The sequence below is a fragment of the Pogona vitticeps genome, chromosome 6 (assembly GCF_051106095.1).
Source record: "Pogona vitticeps strain Pit_001003342236 chromosome 6, PviZW2.1, whole genome shotgun sequence".
NCBI lineage: Eukaryota > Metazoa > Chordata > Lepidosauria > Squamata > Agamidae > Pogona > Pogona vitticeps.
The window spans coordinates 57,048,737-57,072,893 of record NC_135788.1 but is presented as its reverse complement, the minus strand read 5'-3'; the positions used below and the strand labels follow the sequence as shown (position 1 = coordinate 57,072,893).

The following is a 24,157-nucleotide window of genomic DNA, read 5'->3' as shown; positions in this document are numbered from 1 at the left end:
AGAGGTTCTTTAATTCCTCCTCACTTTCTGCCTTCAGAGTGGTATCATCTGCATAACTAAGGTTGCTGATATTTCTTCCGGCAATCTTAATTCCGGTTTGGGATTCCTCCAATCCAGCCTTTCACATGATGTATTCTGCATATAAGTTAAATAAGCAGGTGGATAATATACAGCCTTGTCGTACTCCTTTCCCAATTTTGAACCAATCAGTTGTTCCATAGACAGTTCTAACTGTAGCTTCCTCTCCCACATGTAGATTTCTCAGGAGACAGATAAGGCGGTCAGGCACTCCCATTTCTTTAAGAACTTTCCATAGTTTGCTGTGGTCCACACAGTCAAAGGCTTTTGCGTAGTCAATGAAGAAGAAGTAGATGTTTTTCTGGAACTCTCTAGCTTCTCCATGATCCAGTGCATGTTAACAATTTTGTCTCCAATTCCTCTGCCCCTTCAAAATCCAGCTTGTACTTCTGGGAGTTCTCAGTCCATATATTGCTGAAGTCTACCTTGGAGGATTTTGAGCATAACCTTGTTAGTGTGTGAAATGATTGCAATTGTACAGTAGTTGGAGCATTCTTTGGCGCTGCCCTTCTTTGAGATTGGGATGTAGACTGATCTTTTCCAGTCCTCTGGCCACTGTTGAGTTTTCCAAATTTGCTGGTATATTCAGTGTAGCACCTAAACAGAGTCATCTTTTAAGATTTTAAATAGTTCAACTGGAATGGCATCACCTACACTGGCCTTGTTGTTAGACAAGCTTTCTAAGGCCCACTTGACTTCATCATTTAGTCGTTTAGTCGTGTCCGACTCTTTGCGACCCCATGGACCAGAGCACGCCAAGCCCTCCTATCTTCCACTGCCTCCCGGAGTTGTCCAGCCATCTCATCCTCGGTCGTCCCCTTCTCCTCTTGCCGTCACACTTTCCTAACATCAAGGTCTTTTCCAAGGAGTCTTTTCTTCTCATGAGATGGCCAAAGTACTGGAGCCTCAGCTTTAGGATCTGTCCTTCCAGTGAGCACTCAGGGTTGATTTCCTTTAGAATTGATAGGTTTGTTCTCCTTGCAGTCCAGAGGATTCTCAAGAGCCTCCTCCAGCACCACAATTCAAAGGCTTCAATTCTTCGGCAGTCTGCTTTCTTTATGGTCCAGCTCTCACTTTGATACATCACGACAGGAAAAACCATAGCTTGACTAGAGTGGTCGAAATGACTAGATAGGCACGGTATAAATACAATAAATAAATAGAATAAAATAAATAGACTTCACTCTCCAGGATGTCTGGCTCAAGGTCAGCAACCACACTATCTGGGTTGCCTGGGGCATCCAAATCTTTCTGGTATAATTCCTCTGTGTATTCTTGCCACCTCTTCTTAATGTCTTCTGCTTCTGTGAGGTCCCTACCATTTTTGTCTCTTATCATGTCCATCTTTGCACAAAATGTTCCTTTAATAGCTCCAATTTTCTTGAACAGATCTCTAGTTCTTCCTTTTCTGTTATTTTCCTCTATTTCTTTGCATTGTTCATTTAAGAAAGCCCTCTTGTCTCTCCTTGCTATTCTTTAGAAGACTGCATTCCATTTTCTGTAACTTTCCCTATCTCCTTTGGATTTTGTTTCCCTTCTCTTCTCTGCTATTTGTAAGGCTTCATTGGACAGCCACTTTGCTTTCTTGCATTTCCTTTTCTTCGGGATGGTTTTTGTTGCTGCCTCCTGTACAATGTTACGAGCCTCCATCCATAGTTCTTCAGGCACTTGGTCCACCAAATTGAGTTCTTTAAATCTGTTCTTCACTTCCACCGTGTATTCATAAGAGATTTGGTTTAGATTATACCTGAGTAGCCCAGTGGTTTTTCCTACTTTCATCAGTTTAAGCTTGAGTTTTGCTATAAGAAGCTGATGATCAGAGCCACAATCAGGTTGAGGTCTTGTTTTTGCTCGCTGTATAGACCTTCTCCATCTTTGGCTGCAGAGAAGATAATCAATCTGTTTTTGGTATTGCCCATCTGGTGATGTCCATGTGTAGAGTTGACGAGACTCTACACATGATATGTTGTTAGAAAAGAGTGTTTGTGATAACCATCATCTCCAAACTTCCTTTCAAATTTGCTGAGGATTTCTCTATGTTACAGTGGGGAAACTGATAGGATAAATATTTTTTCTATATCTATTCCAGATTTGTATCATGTTTTTTAAAATGGATGGTCAATCTTCTTTATAATACTAATATTATTTTGTTGAGGAAAAAAGTATTTTCTGGGTCATTGCCAACCTCTTGAAATTCTGGCCTTGACCATATTAATTTATTAGATTATGTTATATATTTCGCATTTGATTAGATATATAATATAATTTATGTTAGGTAAATCTCCTAGTTTTTATTAATCCTTGCTTTTTTACCACCATTACAAAATTTGTTAATTATATTTTGCCAACTTTCAAATCTTCCTCTAACAGGAATCATCTTAAATAAAAAAATAATTTTGGGTAATATTTTCATTTTGTATATTGCTATCCTTCTGGATGATGATAATTCTAATATTATAAACTCCTTAAATTTTTTCTTTAACTTCTTCCTTTAATTTATCAAAATTTTATTTTTTAAAAATGCAATAAAGTTTTGTAATATGTATAAATAATTTGAGGGTGAAACAGGAGAGTGAAAAAAATGGTCTGAAGCTCAACATAAAAAAAACTAAGATTATGGCCACTGGTCCCATCACCTCCTGGCAAACAGAAGGGGAAGATATGGAGGTAGTGACAGATTTTACTTTCCTGGGCTCCCTGATCACTGGAAATGGTGACAGGAGCCATGAAATTAAAAGACGCCTGCTTCTTGGGAGGATAGCCACAACAAACCTAGACAGCATCTTAAAAAGCAGAGACATCACCTTGCCGACAAAGGTCCATATAGTCAAAGCTATGGTTTTTCCACTGCATAGTCCGTTGTCGTTTAGTCGTTTTGTCATGTCTGACTCTTCGTGATCCCATGGACCAGAGCACGCCAGGCCCTCCTATCTTCCACTGCCTCCCGTAGTTCTGTCAAATTCATGTTGGTTGCTTCGCAGACACTGTCCAGCCATCTCATCCTCTGTCATCCCCTTCTCCTCTTGCCTTCACACTTTCCCAACATCAGGGTCTTTTCCAAGGAAGTCCAAGCTATGGTTATTTCCAGTAGCCATGTATGAAAGTGAGAGCTGGACCATAAAGAAGATTGTCAACCAAAGAATAGATCCTTTTGAATTGTGGTGCTGGAGGAGACTCTTGAGAGTCCCCTGGACTGCAAGGAGAACAAATTTATCCATTCCGAAGGAAATCAACCCTGAGTGCTCAGGCTCCAATACTTTGGCCATTTCATGAGAAGACTCCTGGAACGGTGGCTGCAGGTCGAAAAGTCTGTAGATTGAGTCTCCATTGACCTACAATGCATTGAAAACCGATTAATCCCGTAACCAGCCAGTTTTTTTTCCTTTTTTTTTCCATTTTTGTTTTTTCTGGTCTGTAGGTCGATTCTCTGGCTGCAAGTTGAACCTAAATTTTGCGGCCAGAGAAGTCTGTAACTCGAAAAGTCTGTAAGTTGAGCCATCTGTAAGTCGAGGGTCCACTGTATTCAGCCTAAATCTGGCTCCTGTAACCTGAGCCCATTGTTACGTGTCCTACATTCTGGGATGGTTGAGAACAGATCCTGTAGGACCGTCTTTTAAGTATTTGAAAAGTACTATTATATCTCCCTTTAGTCTTCTTTTCTCAAGGCTACTGGGAGATGACAGAAGTGAGAATAGCTTGGATGTGGCTATTTTCCTTCTGTGCCAAAAAAATCTTGAAGGGCTGTTTTTGGACTTAATGAAATCATGAAGCAAAGATGTGAATAGGTACAACACATACAGTGGAGAAACATACACAGCCTTTAACTTGTTGGTTAACTAATGTTGCTATGCATGCCACCAAATTCAGACTGGAAAGCTATTTTCCACTTTCCAATCCATTTCTTTGAGTTAGGCAATCTGAGGAAAAAAGCTATATTGGTCTAAAAGCTCTACAGATGTGTGCATGTTTTCCAAAGATGTCTCTTGATTTTTGAAATTAGAAAAGGGAAGTGGTTGAAATTAGCAAAGAATGTCACTGGAAACCAAGGTCAAAATCATCCATACTGTTGTGAAAGAAAGACAGAAAAGAAAGACAGGAACAAAAATCAATTAATTTGAAATGGGGTGTTCGGTACAGATTCTAAAGACAGATAGAAAAGCAGGTGCTCAATCAAGTCAAGCCAGAACTCTCACTCAAGCATAAATGAGTAACCTGAGTCTATACTATCATGCACATATACTGGGAAATACAGAAGTGACCAGAATAGACTTTGTTGCTGGGGAAATGAGGTGGAACAGTAGATAAAGAGGAAAATCTAATATGAGATGGGTTGATTTAATAAAGGAAACCACAGCTGCTAGTTTGCAAGATCTCCGCATAACTTAATGGGAAAGAGAATATTGCTAGGAAAGATGGGATACCAGGAGGAGAGAACAACCTAATGTGCATTGCTGTTTGTTTGCAAGATCTGAACAGAGCTCTTAATGATAAGACATTTTGTAAGTCAGTAACTCATATAGAATGGGAAAGGGGGTTTCTGTCTCCCTTCTATCTCCCCTAACATCCAGTGTTCTCCCCTCACGCTACAGCTGTTGTTGGCTGATGTTGCTGCTGTCTCCTTACTTGTGAGTAAACTTTCTTGTGAGTAAACTTACTGGTAGAAATTGCTTTGAGATCATCCTCAGTCACAAAGCAAAAAAAGCCCCAGTATTTTCACTGCTTAAATGAGTGTGTTTCTGAATATTATTCTATTTTTGTTTCTTTTTAAATACTCACAAGTAAACCAGGTAAAGTTACTGATGAGGAAACCAGGTAAACCTTCCTTTTAGATCATCCCCTAGCCACAAAACAAAAAAGCAACAACAGTATTTTCACAGCTTAAATGAGTGAGCTTCTGAATATTATTATCTATTTTTTAAAATATCCTTTTAAATATTTTCATAGGCAGAAGATAAATATGTTAAGGAGTTAAATGCTTTATTTCATATTGGTTGCCATGGCAGGGTTAAAAGTCACAGACATCTGACACCTGCCCTGTACAGCTGCCTGGCTGACTCCAGGACAATTCTGATTAGTCAGAATGCTATGCTATGCCAGTGGTTCCCAAACCTTTTCAAATTGCAGCTCCCTTGACTTTGTGGCCACTGGCCATGGCTCCCCAGTACTATAAGACTAGCATATCAATGAGATCAGTGCCCACCATTTCACTTATCCACTGCCTGAAAAAAATAAAACAATAAACAATAATAAATACAAGGTGTATTACTAGGACTGGTCACCAGATGGAACAGGAGACTAAACTATCTTAAGGGAAACACCCTCATGATCTGTCTTCTCTGAAGGAAGCAGATTCCAGAAAAAAGGGGGGCTCCCTTGTGAAGAGGAGAGCAGGAAAACTAGTCCTTTGGCAAGACTGGGCCAGGGTTCCCTCTCTGCACCATGCAGGGACACCAGAGAAACTGCAAGTAAGTGCTGTAGTATGCTATGGGTAGGGAGAAAGGAAGGAGGAGAGGATTCTATGGCACCCCTGGTTAGTTTTGCGGTTGCCCTATGGAGCCACGGCGCACAGTTTGGGAACCACTGTGCTATGCAAATAGTTCAGTCCTTTACAATGTTGCAAGTTATTAGAAAGCCAGCAACTTTAGACCTTTTCAGGCTTTGAAAATACTAATTACATGGTATGAACTAGAGCCATGGATGGTTCAATTCCTGTGAAAGAAAACAAAGCAGCTAAAACAGACTTTTTTCAGATATGCAAATTTTGTGTTATCAACATATTTTTATCTGCTTTACATCAGCTGGAGCTCCAGGTCACTTGGCTCTGTACAGGGGCAAAACAGTGTTACATTTTAAAAAATCTTAACTCGAAAACCATTTGCCCAAATGTCACCATATTTGGCACAGAAGAAAAGCAGACTTTCTGCTAAATCTATGCCAAAATTGGTACTGATCCAAAGTCCAGTTTCATAGCTATTTTTTGCTTTTGTTTTGTTTGGGGCATCCCTATTTTTTGCTTTTGGAATGATGTATGATGCTGGAAGCTCAACATATTGCTGCACACATATGCAGCAATAATTTAAGGAGTGGTTTTACAAGTTCCACTCCCCTGTGAGTTTCCATAGCTGAATGTGGATTTGTCTGTCACTCTATAAACTACACTTTGAGATATCTTGAACCCAAGCTGTTTAGGGCTTTATAGGTTAGAACCAGCACTTTAAATTGTGTCCAGAAATGGATTGGCAGCCAGTGGAGCTGCTGTAATAGGGGGTGGGGGTGTATGTCATCCCTGTAGCCAGCTCTGGTTAACAATCAGGCTGCAGTGTCTTCGACCGATTCAAGTTTCTGAACACATTCCAAAGGTAGCCTGACACTGAGAACATTACAATAATCCAGCCAGGATGTAACTAAGGCATATGTCACTGTGGCCACATCAAACCTATCCAGGAATGGATTCAGCTGGCACACATTTTAATTTTGCAAAGACATTCCTGGCTATCACCAAAACCTAGACATCCAGGCTCAAATACAAGTCCAGGAGCATGCCCAAGCTGAACACCTATATTTTCAGAGGAAGTGTAACACCGTCCAGTTTAGGCTGAATCCTTATTCTGTGATGTTCCTTTCAATTGACCAGAAGCACCTTTGTCCTGTCTAGTTTAAGTTTTAGTTTATTACTCTCATCTGACACAAGATACTGATCTAGAGCCAAAACAGCTTTCTTGGATTTAGACAGAAAGGAGAAATAAAGTTTTGTGTCAACTGCACACTGGTGACACTGAATCTCAAAGGTTTGGTTACCAGTTGCAGCAAGAAGGAAGACATTTTTGGGTGCAGAATGAGATATGGGAATACTAGACAGAAAAGGAAACGGCTTCAGAAGCAGCCTATATAGATTACTGAAGTGACGTATGTGAAGGTTTTGAACATCTTGAATATGGAATTAGAATCATTAATATAATGAAATCTTGTGACAAGAGATGGGCGTTCATGTGGAAAAACCTATATACAAATGTGTATACAGGGCTGCTTTATACCAGTTATTCTCTACTTTTTTTTCTTTTTTCTTTTTTGCTACAGCCCTGCAGGAGCTCTTCTCAGGTTTCAGGTACCCCTTCCAAACAAGGATACAACATGAACAGATAAACATAAAATCATTTATTCTTGAACATCAAGAAAACATTAATATTCCAAAATACATGACAAAACTTTTTTAAAAAACTCTATGAAATTAAACATTTGTTAGGCTTAATGCAATCCTTGCGCTTGGTGCTTTTCTGCAAGTTTCATTATATCAGGCTCCTTATTAGACAATGACAGTCAGGAGTCATCTTTTGTTGCAATATCAATTCTGTTCCTGGATTTGTCAAGGAAACTAACTTGCTGAATCCACACTCAATCAAATAAGTTGAGGGAAAGGCAATAAAAATGGGGGGAAGGCCTTTCTCCCACAGTGTTGGAAATTTATTTTGCACATTACTCTTGATCCAAATAGTTTTTTTAAGTGACTGAACTGATGATGTGCAGTAAAATCACTCGGAAGGTCAATCAAACTCTCTTGAATTTCTGCCGCAACTTGGGTGGTTTGTACTTCAAATGGATTCCCAATTATCAGGGCTGTTTTTCAACAAGTGTGAATGGTAGTGAACAGAAAAGGGTATCCTGTAGATCATCTTGACTGCTGCCATTGATGTTGTCAACATTCAGACTGCCCTTTGCTGTATGTCCTTTTTCCTGCTGGCAACACAGGCACAATATTGTGCAGCAATATTGGACCATTTCCTAGCTTTTTGAATCATGGGTACAGAAGCACGATAATCCCACATTCATAAATCATAGTCTTTTGAAGAATTTAATATCTCACCAAACTTATTAAGGTCACTATAAATTACAGTGGTGCCCCGCTAGATGATTACCTCACAAAACAATGAATCCGCATGACGATGAATTTTTGCGATCACTATAGAGCTTTGCAAAACAGTGTTTCCTATGGGCGATTTTCGCTGGACGATGTTTCGGTTCATGCTTCGCAGGATGGTTTTTTCCCGGGACCGATGCTTCACAAGACAATGATTTTGACAGCTAGGTCCACGACTCGCAAAATGGTTGTTTTCAGGACTGATGCTTCCCAAGACAGCAATTTTGACAGCTGATTAGCACTTCACAAAATGGCTTCCCTATGGGCGATTTTCGCAAAAAGATGACAATTTTTCCCCATTGCAATGCATTAAACGGATTTCCATCCATTCCAATGGGAAATCGCATTTCGCAAGACGATGTTTTCACAAGACAGCTATTTCAATGGAACGGATTAACATCGTCTTGCGAGGCACCACTTTAGTTTCTGATGGCACAAAACACACACACAAGATTATCAAGAGATGTCTTTCAATCTCACCATCTTCACTGGTGTGTTCCGGTCCCTTCTCTGTTGCTCTTCCCAGACTTTGGAACTCCTTTTTAAATTCTTTTTAAATATTTGTACAGTGGCGCCCCGCATAATGAGCGATTCGTTTAATGACGAATCCGCATAGCTATGTGTTTTTTGTGATAGCAAAAGCGATTGCATTGCGATATTTCTAATGGTAAAACATCGCTATGCGATGATCGGTAAGCGTTTCGCTTACCGATTTTCTCATAGCAATGTTTTTTAAACAGCTGATCGGCGGTTCCAAAATGGCTGCCGGGTAAAGAAAATGGCCGCCCACTGTGTTTTCGTGCCCTTTCTTCGCTTACCGGGCAGCGAAAATGGCGGCCACATGGAGGATTTCTGCATAACGGTGAGTTTTTTGCCCATAGGAACGCATTAAACGTGTTTTAATGCATTTCTATGGGCTTTTTTGCCCCGCATAGTGACGAATCCACATAGCGACGATTTTTTCAGAAAAGATTATCGTCGCTATGTGGGGCACCACTGTATACTTACTGTTTTTGCTTTGAAATATTGTCTTTTTAATGATGTAGACCACCTTGATTTCTTTTTAAGGAGAAAGGTGGGGTAAAAATATTTAATAAATAAACAAATAAATAGCATTTGCCTTACCTTCTTTAAAATGTTTGTCTGGGTTCATCTGCAAGCACATTGCTTTTCTCATCATCATCATCCTCTCTATTAGCACAGGACTGAGAATGAACTAGCCCCTGAACTTTCCAAGACAGCATTAAGTCTAGCCATAAATCTGCCATTGTGAACTACAGAAGTATACAGCAAATGAACTGTTGAATGAAAAATCAAATCTGAACCCAATGAGTAGCTTCAGCTCTTTTCATAATAAAAGGCTTATATATTTATCTTGCCTGATTCCCAACAAATGAATATTTGGTTTTAGGTATGAGTGTGTTTTTCTCAGCTACAAATTAATTTTTCCGTCTTTGAAATGTTTGCCTTCCCCAGGCCATTTTTAATTAAAAATCATATTGGCAAATTCATCTGCAGATGAAAATGATAAAAAGTCATCATCTATTAGATTCTAGCTGGTTGGTTAGGTTTTGTGATTGTCAGCTGTACGTTCTGTCAGCCCCAAGTTTGCATCTTGAAAATTGGGATTGTAGCTTACTGATTGTTCTGAGGCTCAAACAAAATAATAATTATGAAACCATTTCCATATTCTCTGCATGATTTATCACTAACACAAGAACAACCTGGGTTAAAGACTGAAATTCTTCTCTTTTACCTTCTATTTTCCTATTCATTTATTTTGCCTAGTGGGATCTTTTTAGATGGATTGTTATGCATCACTGCTTTGACTATGTTTTTAGTTTTGTTTGTGTTCCCCATTTCTAAGAGGGGTATTTTGTTGTTTCTTTTTTATATTTCTATACTTAATGTTTTCAGCTTTGAATGTTGCCTTTTAATGATATATGTCACCTTCGCATACTCATTGTTTTGTTCTCAAATATAGTCTTTAAATACTGTAAGCTGCCTTGGGTCCTTTTTCTAAGGAGAAAGGCCAGGTAAAAATATTTTAAATAAATGAATAAACAAACTGAAGGGGTGCACATATTGCTTTTATAACAGCTTTGCTGCATGATCAGGTTTTTGCTTACTAGATAAGAATAGATAAAGAAGGGAGGCCACCTGCATTCCGTTACTTGTAAGTAACTGGTCTAATTAAAAGTCTGTCCTTGGGAAACAGGCCGATAGATAGAGGAATGATTTACTGCTCAGAGATGCGTTCATGCAGGAATGTGTACCAATTATAGAAACCCCTCCCATTTCACCACCCCCTCCCAACCCCTTTGGTGCCTCTTTCATGTTATGCCTTATAAAATGTATCTTCTTTTGTATCGGGGGTGCTCTTCTTCTCTGCATGTTTTCTGCATGTGAAGTTTGCACCTATTTTCAGTTGAAAATAAACAAATATCTATAGGATCTCTCTGTCTCTGGCTGATTGATTAATGTGTTAGAGATAGGCAAAAACCCAGGAATTAGTCCTGGACCTTTCAAAATAAATAATTGTTGCAACACTTCCAGGCAACATCAGCTTGTATAATTCTACAAGGTTTGTTTCTATAGTGCTTCTATGTTCCATATGCACAAAAATGCTTTAAAGTAACAAATTAAAATGTATTGAAAATTTTGTTACAGTTATGATAAAAACTGTAGGCACAAATACTTAAAAATACTTTAAAATACTTTTATAAAATTCTTGCAACTTATGAAAAGCTACAAATGTGATTGCCATCCAAAATTCTTAAAACTATGAGACGTCGCGAACAAAAATACATTTAAAAGCAATTTGTAGGTGGAAATTAAATACAGTCGTGCCCCGCTTTACGATTGCCCCACATTACGACGAAACCTCATTACGACGACGTTTTTGCGATTGCAAAATGATGGTCTGAATAGGCTTTTTTCGCTCTGCGATGATCGGTTCCCTGCTTCGAGAACCGATTCTTCGCAAAATGTCGATTTTCCTACAGCTGATCAGCTGTTTCAAAATGGCCACGAGGTAAATAAAATGGTTCCCCGCTGTTTTCTGGGACAGATTCCTTGCAAGACAGCCACTGAAAATGGCTGCCCTATGGAGGATCTTCGCTGGACAGTGAGTTTTTAGCCCATTGGAATGCATTAAACAGGTTTTAATGCGTTTCAATGGTTTTTTTATTTTCACATTATGACGTTTTCATTCTATAGTGATTTCGCTGGAACGAATTAACGTCGTAATGCAAGGCACCACTGTAATGTTATAATTATGTTCCAAAATTGCATAGCCATGTATTCTAAAAATATCAAAGTTGTTAAAAGTAAAAAAATATAAAGTAAAAGGCAGTTCTTAGCCTCTGAGCATGTTTGTTTGTTTGTTTGTTTGTTTGTTTGTTTGTTTGTTTGTTTGTTTATTTGTTTATCTGGTCATTACGACCACTCTAGGTGGCTTCCAAACAAATAAAAATATAACATATAAACATATAAATATGCCAAGATAAAAAAGAAATTATATATCATAATATAATATTAACAGCACACAACATAATTTAAATGCTCATCCAACCAAACCAATTTGAGTTTATGGAGGAAAATCCATGTTGATTGTATTGCTGGCTTTTGGAAATGAAGCTACTGTACTATTACATGATCATTACTCTTTGATGTCTGGTGCCCAAAGTGGTGTAGAGTTCTGGTGCTGTGATAAATTCCTGTTTGTGTGTCTTATCTCTATATATTTATAATTCTTTTAGATGTTCACACCTCCTCCCAACCTGTGAACTATTTATTTTCCAGGGGCCTGAAGATCCAAGTATCTGGATGTTCAAGAAAAAGTTTTCAATGGGAATCACTATTTGTTCCTGAAGAGTTTATTATTCCAGGCCTCGAATATGGCAAGCTGCCACTATGGTGATAATGTCATTATTTTTACTAAAATTCTGCAAAGCTTAGAGGAATAAAAGCTTGCAGCATAAAGCATTTGATCCACCAGAGGCCTGGAACATCAGACTCCTGGAAAGCCAGAATATTGGAACAGAATATTGTAGCTATAGGACCTATAAACTTTACCTCCATGTTTACAAATTGCGACATAAACATGTTCAGCTATCAGGATGTTACAGTACAGTGACCTTTTTTAGCTGGAGAACTGGCTTTGAAATTACTATAGTAAATTTGTTCAAGCCCCAATTTTAAAAGCACTTTCATTTCCAGGGCTGTTTTTCTATATCCTTCTAAATTATTTTAACACTCTACACACATAAAATTTCAAACCTTGACACCAGGAATTTTGGTCTGTTTGATTTAAGCAGCCATACTTAAATCAAACTGTCTGCAGTTCTGCACCCAGCCCTGTAGGTGGCCCTGTTCAAAGAACAGCATTAATAGGCTATGAGATAGACTTTTTTCTGTTTCAGTTGTCAGCTTCTAACACAGAGCCTTGCTTTATTAAGCTGTTAAAAAATAAAATAATAAAACTACAGAAGTGTTGCTGAAGAGGAGAATCTGAAAAAAATTTTAAAAGAGTCTTAGGACTCTTAATGAGCTAAGAGGCAAGAAGTGAAGGGAAGGTAGGAAGGTGCTTTGAGTGTGTATGCACACGAACCTTATTCTCTGTTTCTGCATCAATTCAAGTGATTGTGTGCTTGAATTGATTCAAAGGAATTAGAATTTTTTAAAAGGAGGTTTCCTGGTGAACAGGAAAAGCCATGGATTGGGGAGGGAGGATTCTGGGTTGGTTTGCATTTCCTATTGCATTGCCTGATCAATGGGAAAAAAAAAATGCAAATTGGCCACCCCAAACCCATAGTATTTTCCACAGTTTGGGATAATGTGGTTTCCCCCTAATATGGCTTCTCTTTAAAAAACTAGCAATGACTCATTCAGTGTGAAATTTCCATTTAGGGAGTAAATATAACCTCATTGCCACAGGGACATCTGGCCAAATTTTTAATTTTTCTGTTTCCTCTCTTTTTTATACCATCCAGCTTGCTAAAGTGTCCTGGAGAGCTTGAAGGCTAGCATATTTGTGTGAAATTCTATTTGAACCTAAAAGGTGTTCCCCGCCTGTAGAATTTGTGTTTGTTTGGATTTTCATTTTTATCTGGCATAGTAAAGGATAAATGTGAGAGGGGACGTGGTGGCGCTGTGGGCTAAACCGCAGAAGCCTGTGCTGCAGGGTCAGAAGACCAAGCAGTCGTAAGATCAAATCCACGCAACGGAGTGAGCGCCCGTCGCTTGTCCCAGCTCCCGCCAACCTAGCGGTTCGAAAGCATGCAAATACGAGTAGATAAATAGGTACCATCTCGGTGGGAAGGTAAACAGCGTTCCGTGTCTAAATCACACTGGCCATGTGACCACGGACAGATTGTCTTCGGACAAAACGCTGGCTCTATGGCTTGAAGAGCGGGATGAGCGCCGCCCCCTAGAGTCGGACTCGACTGGACAAAAATTGTCAAGGGGAACCTTTACCTTAAAGGATAAATGTAAATGTTATTATATTATATTATCTATCTACCAAGTGAAAACAAAAGGCCAGAATGAGATCACCTATCTGAAAAAGAAGACCAAATAAGATTGAGATATGATTCATTGTAAGGCAAATTGCAAAATTGGTTTCACAGGGGTGGGTGGATGTGTTTTATCTGTCTCTTATCTTTTGCAGCAAGCTAACAGAAGTGTTCTTAGGTTTACGGATGGAAGAGGGGGCAACAGTTCTGACAGATGTTAAGTTTAGAAACTTTTAAGGAGAATACATATAAAAAGCCATGACATGCTGACATCATCCAAGTTTAGAAAGTTACTTTTAAAGAGAACAGCTATAAGAAGTCACAACATACTGACACCATCCATAGCTGGTGGTAGAATGCTATTCTGATTGCTAGAGCATCTGGGCAAATGCTATTAGATTACATCAGTTTATGATTATAACCATACTTCTTAAAAGTAACCTTCTAATCTTACTTTACGTAGTTTTGCAGCTATATGCTCAGTTTAACATCTTTTGTTAAATAAGTTAACACTAGAAGCTACATATTAGTAGAAAAGTCTACAGCTGCCTCCATTTCTGGAGAACTAAAACCAGCTCTTTTTCTGCTATACTAAACTCTGATGAAAAACTTACTCTTTCCTCCTCATCTTTAGAACTTGGAAGAATTGATCAAGAGATCCATAAATACAATACCCCAGGATTCTCTGGTTGTCTGTCTCGAGTACAGTTCAACCAGATTGCACCACTCAAAGCAGCCTTGAGATCAACCAACATCTCCTCTCGAATCCACACAGAAGGAGAACTTGTAGAATCCAACTGTGGAGCAAATCCACAAACCATCCAACCAATGTCTTCTGCAACAAACCCATGGCATTCAGATTCAGGTAATGTAACCACTGCCTGTAGCATTAATTCATTTTGTTCATTTATTGTACATTTTAAAATAGTCTTCTAGCCCCCAAAGTTACGTAACAAATTTGTAGTTAAAATAGAATTCTGTATTATAGTAAGAAAAAATTCAAACTTATCATTCTAACACATGTGCACATATATATCAATTGCATTTACTCTAATTCCTACTAAAATTTATTCCTGGTGCATTTATCTTTATTAAGTTTACATGGATGTTACATGGTGACATTTTATTTGCTGTTTGTCTTATACATATTGTTTTTCTTTGTTTTAATTTGTGTAAATGAGACAAATAAGAGTTCAGACTGAAGATTTTTGTCTCTACCGTGGCATCTGTTATCAGTACAGAAAAGCAACACTTCTCTTTCCTATCAATTTGTTTTTAAGAGTTAGGTTTAAATTGGAAACCTGAGGACTATCAACCCTTAGTCTCCCTTGCAAGGTTGATACAAGAATTAAAGGAAGACTTTATAGAGGAATGAGGGGCCATTTGAAAGGTTTGTCAACTTTCTCCAACCACTCTCCAATCACCTTCCGTATCACACCATCTGTAATATTCAGTTCCTGTTGTCTCAGCACTGCGATGTTGAGAACACATTTGTTGAAAGAGTATATATTTTGGCCTTTAAAATATTACTTCTACATCCTCACTAGTACTCTGATATGTTGCCAATGGTTATGGAAAAATTTTGGCAGCTTGTTCCTACTCATTTCAAAATTGACCATATTCCTATTGCCATAGGGAGCTTTCATACTAACCATGGAGCAGTGAAACTGAACAAATCCCCCTTTTCTGAACAAAAGCAAACTGAAAGTAAACAATGTGCTTTCCTTCAGAATATCAGTTACACCATATCTTACCATGATTTAAAATACAGACATTAGCTTGTGGAAGTTCGAGCAGTTACTGTACTTCAGTTTATTTCATATACCCATTTATTCAATTTTCCCTTCAATTTGTTACATTTATAGCTGCTTTTCCTCCACTGATCTGAGTGTAAATGGCTCTCTTCCTCTCTGCTTTATACTCATAATAACTCTATCAAACGGCAAGATTGTGGCTGACTACATTAATCTATGGCTTTCAAAGCCAAATGAGAATTTGAATTGAGGTACCCAGAGTCAAAGTCCAGTACCAACCACTGATTTATCTTGGCCACACCACACAAATGTAATAAAATACTTAGTTTTCCATATGGCTTTTAATTAATATTGAATTCTAATCACCCAGTGACTCATGTATCAAAATGTTTATTTGTTTTTATTCTATTCAGTAATTGTTGCTATGCCCAAACCATGAAACATACAAATCGACATAGAAGGACATGGAAATAGATAAGAGAGTAATGAATTTAGGCATCCTTCAGTCTCGAAAGACTATGGTAATGTGTTCTGAATAGAGGACTTGGAACAGCACCTAGTGTGGCTGAGAAGGCCAATTCAAGTGTGACAATCCCTTCCACAATGAAGACAAATACAATCTGTCCCCTGTCCAGCTCCCTGGTTTTGCTGGTTTCAGGACTGCTTTTTTGCCTCAGCCTGCAGGACAAGTATCTCTTCAAATTGGGGGAGGCCATGCTGCACCACCTGCCTCCAGGCTGGATGCTGAGATGTAAAGGTTTGCCATCTGTTGAAGTTCATTCCTAAGGCCTTCAGATCCTGCTTGCAGATATCCTTGTATCGCAGCTGTGGTCTCCCTCTGGGGCGATTTCCCTTCTCCATACAGATCTTTTGGAATCTGACCATCAGCCATTCTCACCACATGCCCAAGCCAACGTAGACATCACTGTTTCAGTAATGTATACATGCTAAGAATTCCAGGTCATTCTAAGGTAAAGGTAAAGGTTCCCTTGACAATTTTTGTCCAGTTGTGTTCAACTCTAGGGGGTGGTGCTCATCCCCGTTTCCAAGCCATAGAGCCAGCGTTTGTCCAAAGACAATCTTATGTGGTCACATGACCAGTGCAACTTAGACACGGAACTCTGTTACCTTCCCACTGAGGTAGTCCCTATTTATCTACTCACATTTGCATGCTTTCGAACCGCTAGGTTGGCAGGAGCTGGGACAAGCGACAGGCGCTCACTCCGTCACATGGATTCAAACTTACAGCTGAAGATTTACAAACCTTACAGCACAGAGGCTTCTGAGGTTTAACCCGCAATGCCACCACGTCCCAGCTCATTCTAGGACTACTGTATTTGGAACTTTCCCCTGCCAGGTGATACCAAAAATTTGTTGGAGGCAACACATATGGAACGTGTTCAGCTTCCTCTCCTGCCATGCACAAAGGGCCCAGGACTCACTGCAGTACAGGAGTGTACTCAGGACACAGGCTCCATAGACCTAGATCTTGGTATATGCCATTAGATTGTTATTAAGCCATACTCTCTTTGTGAGTCTAGAGAACATGGTAGCTGCTTTGCCAATGCATTTATCCAGCCAATGCGTCTATCCAGTTTACATAAACTCTGACACTCTCTCTAGGGAGAGAGTGTCAGAGATCATTGAGCCAAGGTACACAAAGTCATGACCAGCTTCCAATTCTTGTGTTGAGATGGTGATGGAGGGAGGTGAGTACATGTCCTGGCCATGACTTGTCTTTCCTTCAGGCTGATTGTTAATCCAAAGTCTTGGCAGGTGACAACATCTGCATCATTGACAAAGAGGAAGTCCTGCATGCATTTCAGCTGGGCTTTAGTCTAGAGAGAATAAAGAACTTTCCATCTGATGTAGTCTGGGGATAGACACCTTCTGTTGCACTTCTAAAAGCCTGTTTCAGCATGACAGCAAAAAAGATCCCAAAAAAGATTGGTGCGAGGACACAGCCCTGTTTCACTCCTCTTCAGATGTCAAAGGAATCTGATGTTGAGCCATCAAAAACTAGTCACTTCATTTCCTCATGAAATGATCTGATGATGTTCATCATCATCATATTTTATTACAGTCCAATTAAACAAAATCAATTACAATTCCAACCTTTTTAGCATAAAGCATAGCAAAATTACTACTTACACTAGTTTAAAATGCATTTTAAAACTTACAGTTTAAATCCATTTAAAATCCACAATTTAAAAACATTTATATCTACACATCTAAAATTTATCTACCCTTTGATTTCTGGAATCTAAGTATCACCATGCAGAAACTTGCAACGTGATAGGTGATCTTAGAGTCTTTATCTGCGAGAAGAAACTGGAGTCTACTTTCTTCTGTACAACCTGGGATTTTTTTAATCAGTGTAGAAATAATCTGATTACATGCAATCTCATAGTGGGGACAGATAAAAAACATGTATTGCATAAATCCCAAACAGGGTTGGCACAAGGACACAGCCCTGTTTCACTCTGGATGTCAAAGGGATCTGATGTTGAACCATCAAAAACTACAGTGCCCTTCATTTCCTTATGAAAGGATGTGATGATGTTAAGGAGTCGAAGTGGACATCCAATCTTGGGGAAATATTTTCAAAAGGCCATCCCTGCTAACCAAATCAAAGGCCCTATTAGCTCAAAATCCACACTGTGATTCTGGATACACTGTCTGCAAGCACCTGGAGTCTCTTCAGCACAATACAGGCAAACAACTTCCCTACAACACTGAGAAAAGAGATGCCACAGTACTTACTGCAGTCATCCCTGTCTCCTTTGTTCTTATACAATGTGACGATGTTTGCATCCTTCATGTCCTGTGGTACTCCACCTTCCCTCCAGCAAAGACAAAAGATTTCATACAGCTCAGTGGTGATGATCTCTTTACAGCACTTCAGCAGGGACGTTATCCTTCCCAAGTGCCTTGCCGGAGGCAATGGAATCCAAGATCACTTTTATTTCTGCTACAGTCCGTTCACTGTCCAACTCTTCCAAGACAGGCAAGTACTCGATGTTATTTAATGCCTCTTTGGTTACTGCATTCTCTCTGGAATATAGCTCAGAGTATTGCTGCACCCAGCAGTCCATCTGCTGTGCTCAGTCCTGGATGATCATGGCTGTAGTAGACTTCAAGGGAGCAGATTTCTTCTGTGTTGGACCTAAAGCCTGCTTGATACCATCATACATTCCATTGAGGTTACCTGTGTCTGCTTCTATCTGTATCTGAGAGCAGAGCTGAAGCCAATAATCGTTTGAACATCTTCTGGCAGCCTGCTGGATTTGGCCACAAGCAACTTGAAGAACCTGCAAGTTGTACTCACTAGGACAGGCTTTGTATGCTGCTAGAGCTCTCTTCTTTTCCTTGATGGCTGGCATGAACTCCTCCGAATGGGCTTTGAACTAGTCTGCCATCTTTTTGGTCTTCTTGCCAAATGTGCACAAGGTACATTTGCATCAACCGGGCCTGGAATGGGTTCCTCAAGCATTTGGGCAAATTTCTCCATTTTTTTTATCATGAGTCTTGCTGATGTCAATACATGGACTTCCTTCCCTTTTCATGTGATACAATATCTGTGTTCTTAGTTTTACTCTACTACACACCAGAAAGTGGTCAGTATTGCAATCAGTACCCCGATAACTGTGTGTGATCATAATACTATGAAGGCTAGAGCGTCTAGTGAGGATCAAATCGAGCTGATGCCAATGCTTGGATCTTGGATGTCTCTAGGAAACTCTGTGCTGAAGCTACGTATTAAAGAACGTGTTGCTGACAGAAAGACCATGGTAACAGCAAAACTCCAGCAAGCATTGGCCATTTTCGTTCATCTTTCCAATGTCAAAATGGCCTAGACAAGTTGGCCAAGAATTGTGATTAGCACCAACTCTAGCGTTAAAGTCTCTGAGAATGAACAGTGGCTCTCTCTCGGGGATTTTTTTATAGTAGCTGCCAGATAGTTCTAGAATTTGTCTTTGACTTCTGTTGTAGATGACAGTGTTGGTGCAGGGAAGCTGGGGGTCAATTCTCTCAACAATTCCCCAAGCTTGTCTGCTTTTCCACTCACCTCCCTGAACGCTTTGAGTTCAGACTTGCACTGCACTTCAATGAGCTCCATTTGAAGCACAGGAGGGGCATCTTGTACATCGAAGGAGAAGGGGTCCACAAAAATGTGGCTCTGTGCATCTTGAAGTCTACAAATCTGTGATCAAATTCCTCCTCCACACTTAGGGGTTTTTTTAAATTTTACCCACATGCCATTTTGGTCACATGGGGCAGCTGCGACCTTCCAAAGACTGATGGATGAGGTGTTGGCCCCAATTAAAGAATTCGCACCAGCCTACATAGATGATATAATTGTACAGTATTTAATTCCACATAGAAGGATCACATTGCACACTTAAGAGCTGTTCTGCAAGAATTAAAGAAGGCTAGGTTGACTGTAAATCCAAAAAAATGTAAAGTAGCTCAACACAAAGTAACTTATTTGGGATTTGTGGCAGATCAAAGAGAAGACAAACTATGGCAAGTCCTTAAAGAGATGGGAGTGCCTGACCACCTTATCTATCTCCTGAGAAACCTATATGTGGGACAGGACGCAACAGTTAGAACTGGATTTAGAACATCTGATTGGTTCAAAATTGGGAAAGGAGTATGACAAGGCTGTATATTGTCATCCTGCTTATTTAACTTATATGCAGAATACATCATGTGAAAGGCTGGATGAATCCCAAACCAGAATTAAGATTGCCGGAAGAAATATCAGCAACTTCAGATATGCAGATGATACCACTCTGATGGCAGAAAATGAGGAGGAATTAAAGAACCACGTAATGAGGGTAAAAGAGGAGAGTGCAAAAAACGGTCTGAAGCTCAACATAAAAAAAACCTAAGATCATGGGCACTGGTCCCATCACCTCCTGGCAAATAGAAGGGGAAGATATGGAGGCAGTGACAGATTTTACTTTCTTGGGCTCCATGATCACTGCAGATGGTGACAGCAGCCATGAAATTAAAAGACACCTGCTTCTTGGGAGGAAAGCGATGACAAACCTCAACAACATCTTATAAAGCAGAGACATCACCTTGCCAACAAGAGTACGCATGGTCAAAGCTATGGCTTTTCCTGTAGTGATGTATGGAAGTGAGAGCTGGACCATAAAGAAAGCTGACCGTGGAAGAATTGATGCTTTTGAATTGTGGTGCTGGAGGAGACTCTTGAGAGTCCCCTGGACTGCAAGGAGAACAAACCTATCCATTTTGAAGGAAATCAACCCTGAGTGCTCACTGGAAGGACAGATCCTGAAGCTGAGGCTCCAATACTTTGGCCATCTCATGAGAAGAGAAGATTCCCTGGAAAAGTCTCTGATGTTGGGAAAGTGTGAAGGCAAAAGGGGACGACAGAGGATGAGATGGTTGGACAGTGTCACCAAAGCTACCAACATGAATTTAACCCAACTCCAGGAGGCAGTGGAAGACAGGAGGGCCTGGCGTGCTCTGGTCCATGGGGTCACGAAGAGTCAGACACGACTGAACAACTAAACAACAACAAGAAGAAGTAACTCCCCAAGAAGGAAAAGTAGATAAGTTATCATTGAGGCCACGGCCATGAAACAAGAAAGAGGTGCAGAGATTTTTAGGCTTAACAGGATATTATAGACAGTTCATCCCAAACGTCTCAGAACTAGCAGCTCCTTTGAGACAGACCTAACCCATAAAAAAAAAAAAAACAATCAAGTACATTGGGGGGAACAGGGAAAAAAAGGCTTTCAGCACTCTGAAAGACAAGCTGGTGTATTGTCTGGTATATTCATACCCTGCGTGATATGCTCCAGATTTTGAACTGTCCTTTATTTTGCTAACAGATGCTTCAGATGGCGGATAAGAGCAGTGCTCACTCAAAAGGTAGCTGGGCGGGAATGTCCCATATTGTATTTGAGTAGGAAACTGACTCCCAGAGAGCAGAGATACGCAGCAATTGAAAAGGAGGCTCTACTAATCAAACGAGCCACTCATGCCCTTAAGTATTATCTCTTAGGTGCCCCATTCACTTTGGTGACTGATCATGCCCCGTTACAGTGGTTACATTGGATGAAAGAATCCAACCCTAGGTTAATCCGGTGGTACCTTGCTCTGCAAACTTACTCCTTTAATATCACACACAGAAAAGGGAAAGCTCACCTTAACGCAGATTATTTCTCCCGACAGGGCCCTTGGGAAAATGAAGCAGAGACTGGGACAGCACACCTGGAGGGGGGATGTGTGAGGCAAGGAGTCACCTCAGCCAGGTTCAGAAGAGTGTACCATCTGATTCTCAAAGACAGAAGAAGAAGAAGAAGAAGAAGAAGAAGAAGTGACACGAGTTATTGAAAGGGAATTAAGGAAATTAGAAATAGGGAAAGAGACTGAAGGAGGGCTAATCAAGAGGGAAAGGAGGAGGATAAAAGGAGGGAAGAAGGGGGAGAGGAAGAAGCATGTTGGGGATGAGAGGAGAAAGAGGAGGAAAAAGAAGAGCTTGTGGAGTTGGTTCAAGAAGACCCTTGTACAGGAGAGTGGGTGGAATTCAGAGTACCCCGTGAGTATGCTGAATAGGAATGGAGATGACAGGTGTATAGAAAGCCATCTTACTGGGGGAGACTGAGGAGAGAAAGCAAAGGAAAAAGTATAGAGCATGGGTAAAGAGGGAAGAACAGAGAAGAGAAAGACAGAGATGTATAGTGAACCCAGAGAGATCCCATGGGCCCTGCCCCCTTATACCTTGACAGAGAATAGTTCAGGGCTTGACAAAGGGGGAACACCAAGAAGGTTCGACTTGCAATCCACAAAACTGAAGTGGGCAGACTAGAGATGCTGGGCGCAAAACCCAAGTGGGCCCAAGGTGTTACCAGTTATTCCTCGTTGTCGTATCATCGAGAGTTACCCAGTTTTAATAATGTTAAAATTTAATAATGTTAAAACTTACGATTTTGGAAGAAGATAAGCAAGACTTAAATGACGCTGAAGACATGTTAAACAATAAACCAGTTTTATTAGAAAAAATTGGTGTAGCATCTGCTTCTTTGGGCACAGTTATGAAAAAGGAAGGTAGAAGACAGGCGGCAAGATCACATAAGAAAATATAGATTCATAGAAAAACTGTTGTTTGCAAAAGCAATAGCATAAACATATCCAATAGATTACAATGGTTAAATAAGGCTGCTATTACTTATTAAAATAAGAAACACCAAAAATTAAACTAAGTAATCATTGTAGCTTCCAAGGTGGGCTATTCCCCCTCCTTCTTCTGGTTTTAAAAAGGCAAACTAATTTTCCTTGCTACATTCTGTAAGCAATCTATCACATAACTCAAACCATTCAAAAAAGCTAAAAACACATCCCATCACCCATCTTTTCTACATATCTAAGACCTCCTTCTCCATTACACCCAACAGCTGTAAACCAATTAACTTCAAAGAAGTTTAACACGACTCTCCACCCAGAATTCTCATGAAGTCCAAGTGCGTTATCTTGCTGCCAGTTAAGATGGTATGCATGTTTTGGTTTCACGCCTCTCCGTCCTTGCCTTGTTATCACAGTTCTCTCTGGACCAGGCAGTCAGTGAATCTGAAAAAGAGTCTCACAGCCTAACACACTCCAATGCCTTAAAATCATGTCACTTTGAACCTATCAGTCTCAATTTTCTTTGACTACAAATCCCCCTCTCCTTCGGATCATCACAGCATTATACTTGACAGTTTGGATCTGGAATTTGCAAGACTGAAATCAATTCATTTTTTTGCAACTACATGATGCAATACTAATTGCGTGGAAGCCCACACTTTTTCTGGTGCTATTCTTCTCTTTTTGAACACCTAGGAATTTGTTTATTTTGTGCTGAATCCTCTTGCATTGTTTTCTCTGACCTGGTATATATGATTGCCTACCTTGGTTTTAAAAAGGAAAGTTTTGTGTGTGCATGTGAGGGTGTTGTTGACACTGGAACACAGTATGTTATTGCAGCTGTATAATCCCTCTCTAAATCTCTGTTGCTTTTCCTCCAAACAATGCTTTCATTTTTCCAAAAAATGTGTCTCTTAAGCTTAGCACTGTGTTAGTTAAGGGGCTTTGGAGCACCCTTGTTTTCTTGCTTTCCCCTCACCTTTTTAACAGATATTTCATTTGGATAATTGGTCCTTCATCTACCTTACCATCCTATTCTACTGTAACGGCATAGCCCCTGTCTCGGCTCTGTGCTAATAAGCTTTTTAGGTTAGTGCTCTGCCAGTTCTAAAATGGAAAAAAGTTCAAATTGCTGAGATACAAATGTTATTCTTCTGTATAAAATAGAGGGAAGGAGAGAAAGGGGGAAATTGTGTTCATAGGTGTTAATAGGGGTATGATTCCATTCATAATTTACTGATTATACCTTGTACCTTCAAACCAACATTTTGCAATCTGCATAGTACAATTTCAACATGATCCATATGGGAAATAAAATCAGGACTGGTCACCAGAATATCTCTCAAATAAGCACATGGAAAAGTAAATCCTTCAGAATTTTATCAGCAACTCTCTGAAAAGTAAGGCTTGCATTTTTCAAAGCATGAGGAAGCTTTTTGAAATGATGAGTTCCAATATGGCTGACAAAATAGGTTTTACGTCTCGACTCCTCATCTGTTACTATTTGAAATAATCCAGCTTGCACTTTAAGAACTGAAACATATTCAGCATTAGCTATTTTTCTGTTACTGATTCCACACTTGGCAAAGAAATATAATCTGGTTCTGTTATCTGGTTCAAATGTCTGAAATCTACTTCAAAGACAAAATGATTTGAATTTCCTCTGGGCATAATCAACACAGGATTACTCCATTCAGATTGGCTAGGCTCAATAATCTCCAAATCCAGCATTT

At 39.7% G+C, this 24,157-nt stretch overlaps 2 protein-coding genes across 5 annotated transcripts in view; one reads left to right on the top strand and one right to left on the bottom strand.

The window, feature by feature from the left end:
• The window catches only part of CNTNAP2 (contactin associated protein 2), a 2,051,986-nt gene that overhangs the window by 2,003,208 nt on the left and 24,621 nt on the right, over positions 1-24,157 (top strand). For 2 of the 3 annotated variants that reach the window (XM_073002555.2, XM_078377431.1), the window contains one exon: positions 14,144-14,374. In XM_073002555.2, coding sequence (XP_072858656.2) covers positions 14,144-14,374 — 231 coding nt within the window. Of the gene's footprint in view, positions 1-14,143; positions 14,375-21,473; positions 21,620-24,157 lie in introns of those variants that run through there. The other variant, XM_078377432.1, reaches the window with a different exon arrangement.
• LOC140707979 (uncharacterized) overlaps positions 1-24,157 on the bottom strand; it is a 52,065-nt gene that overhangs the window by 24,446 nt on the left and 3,462 nt on the right. The gene's annotated exons all lie outside the window — the stretch shown is intronic.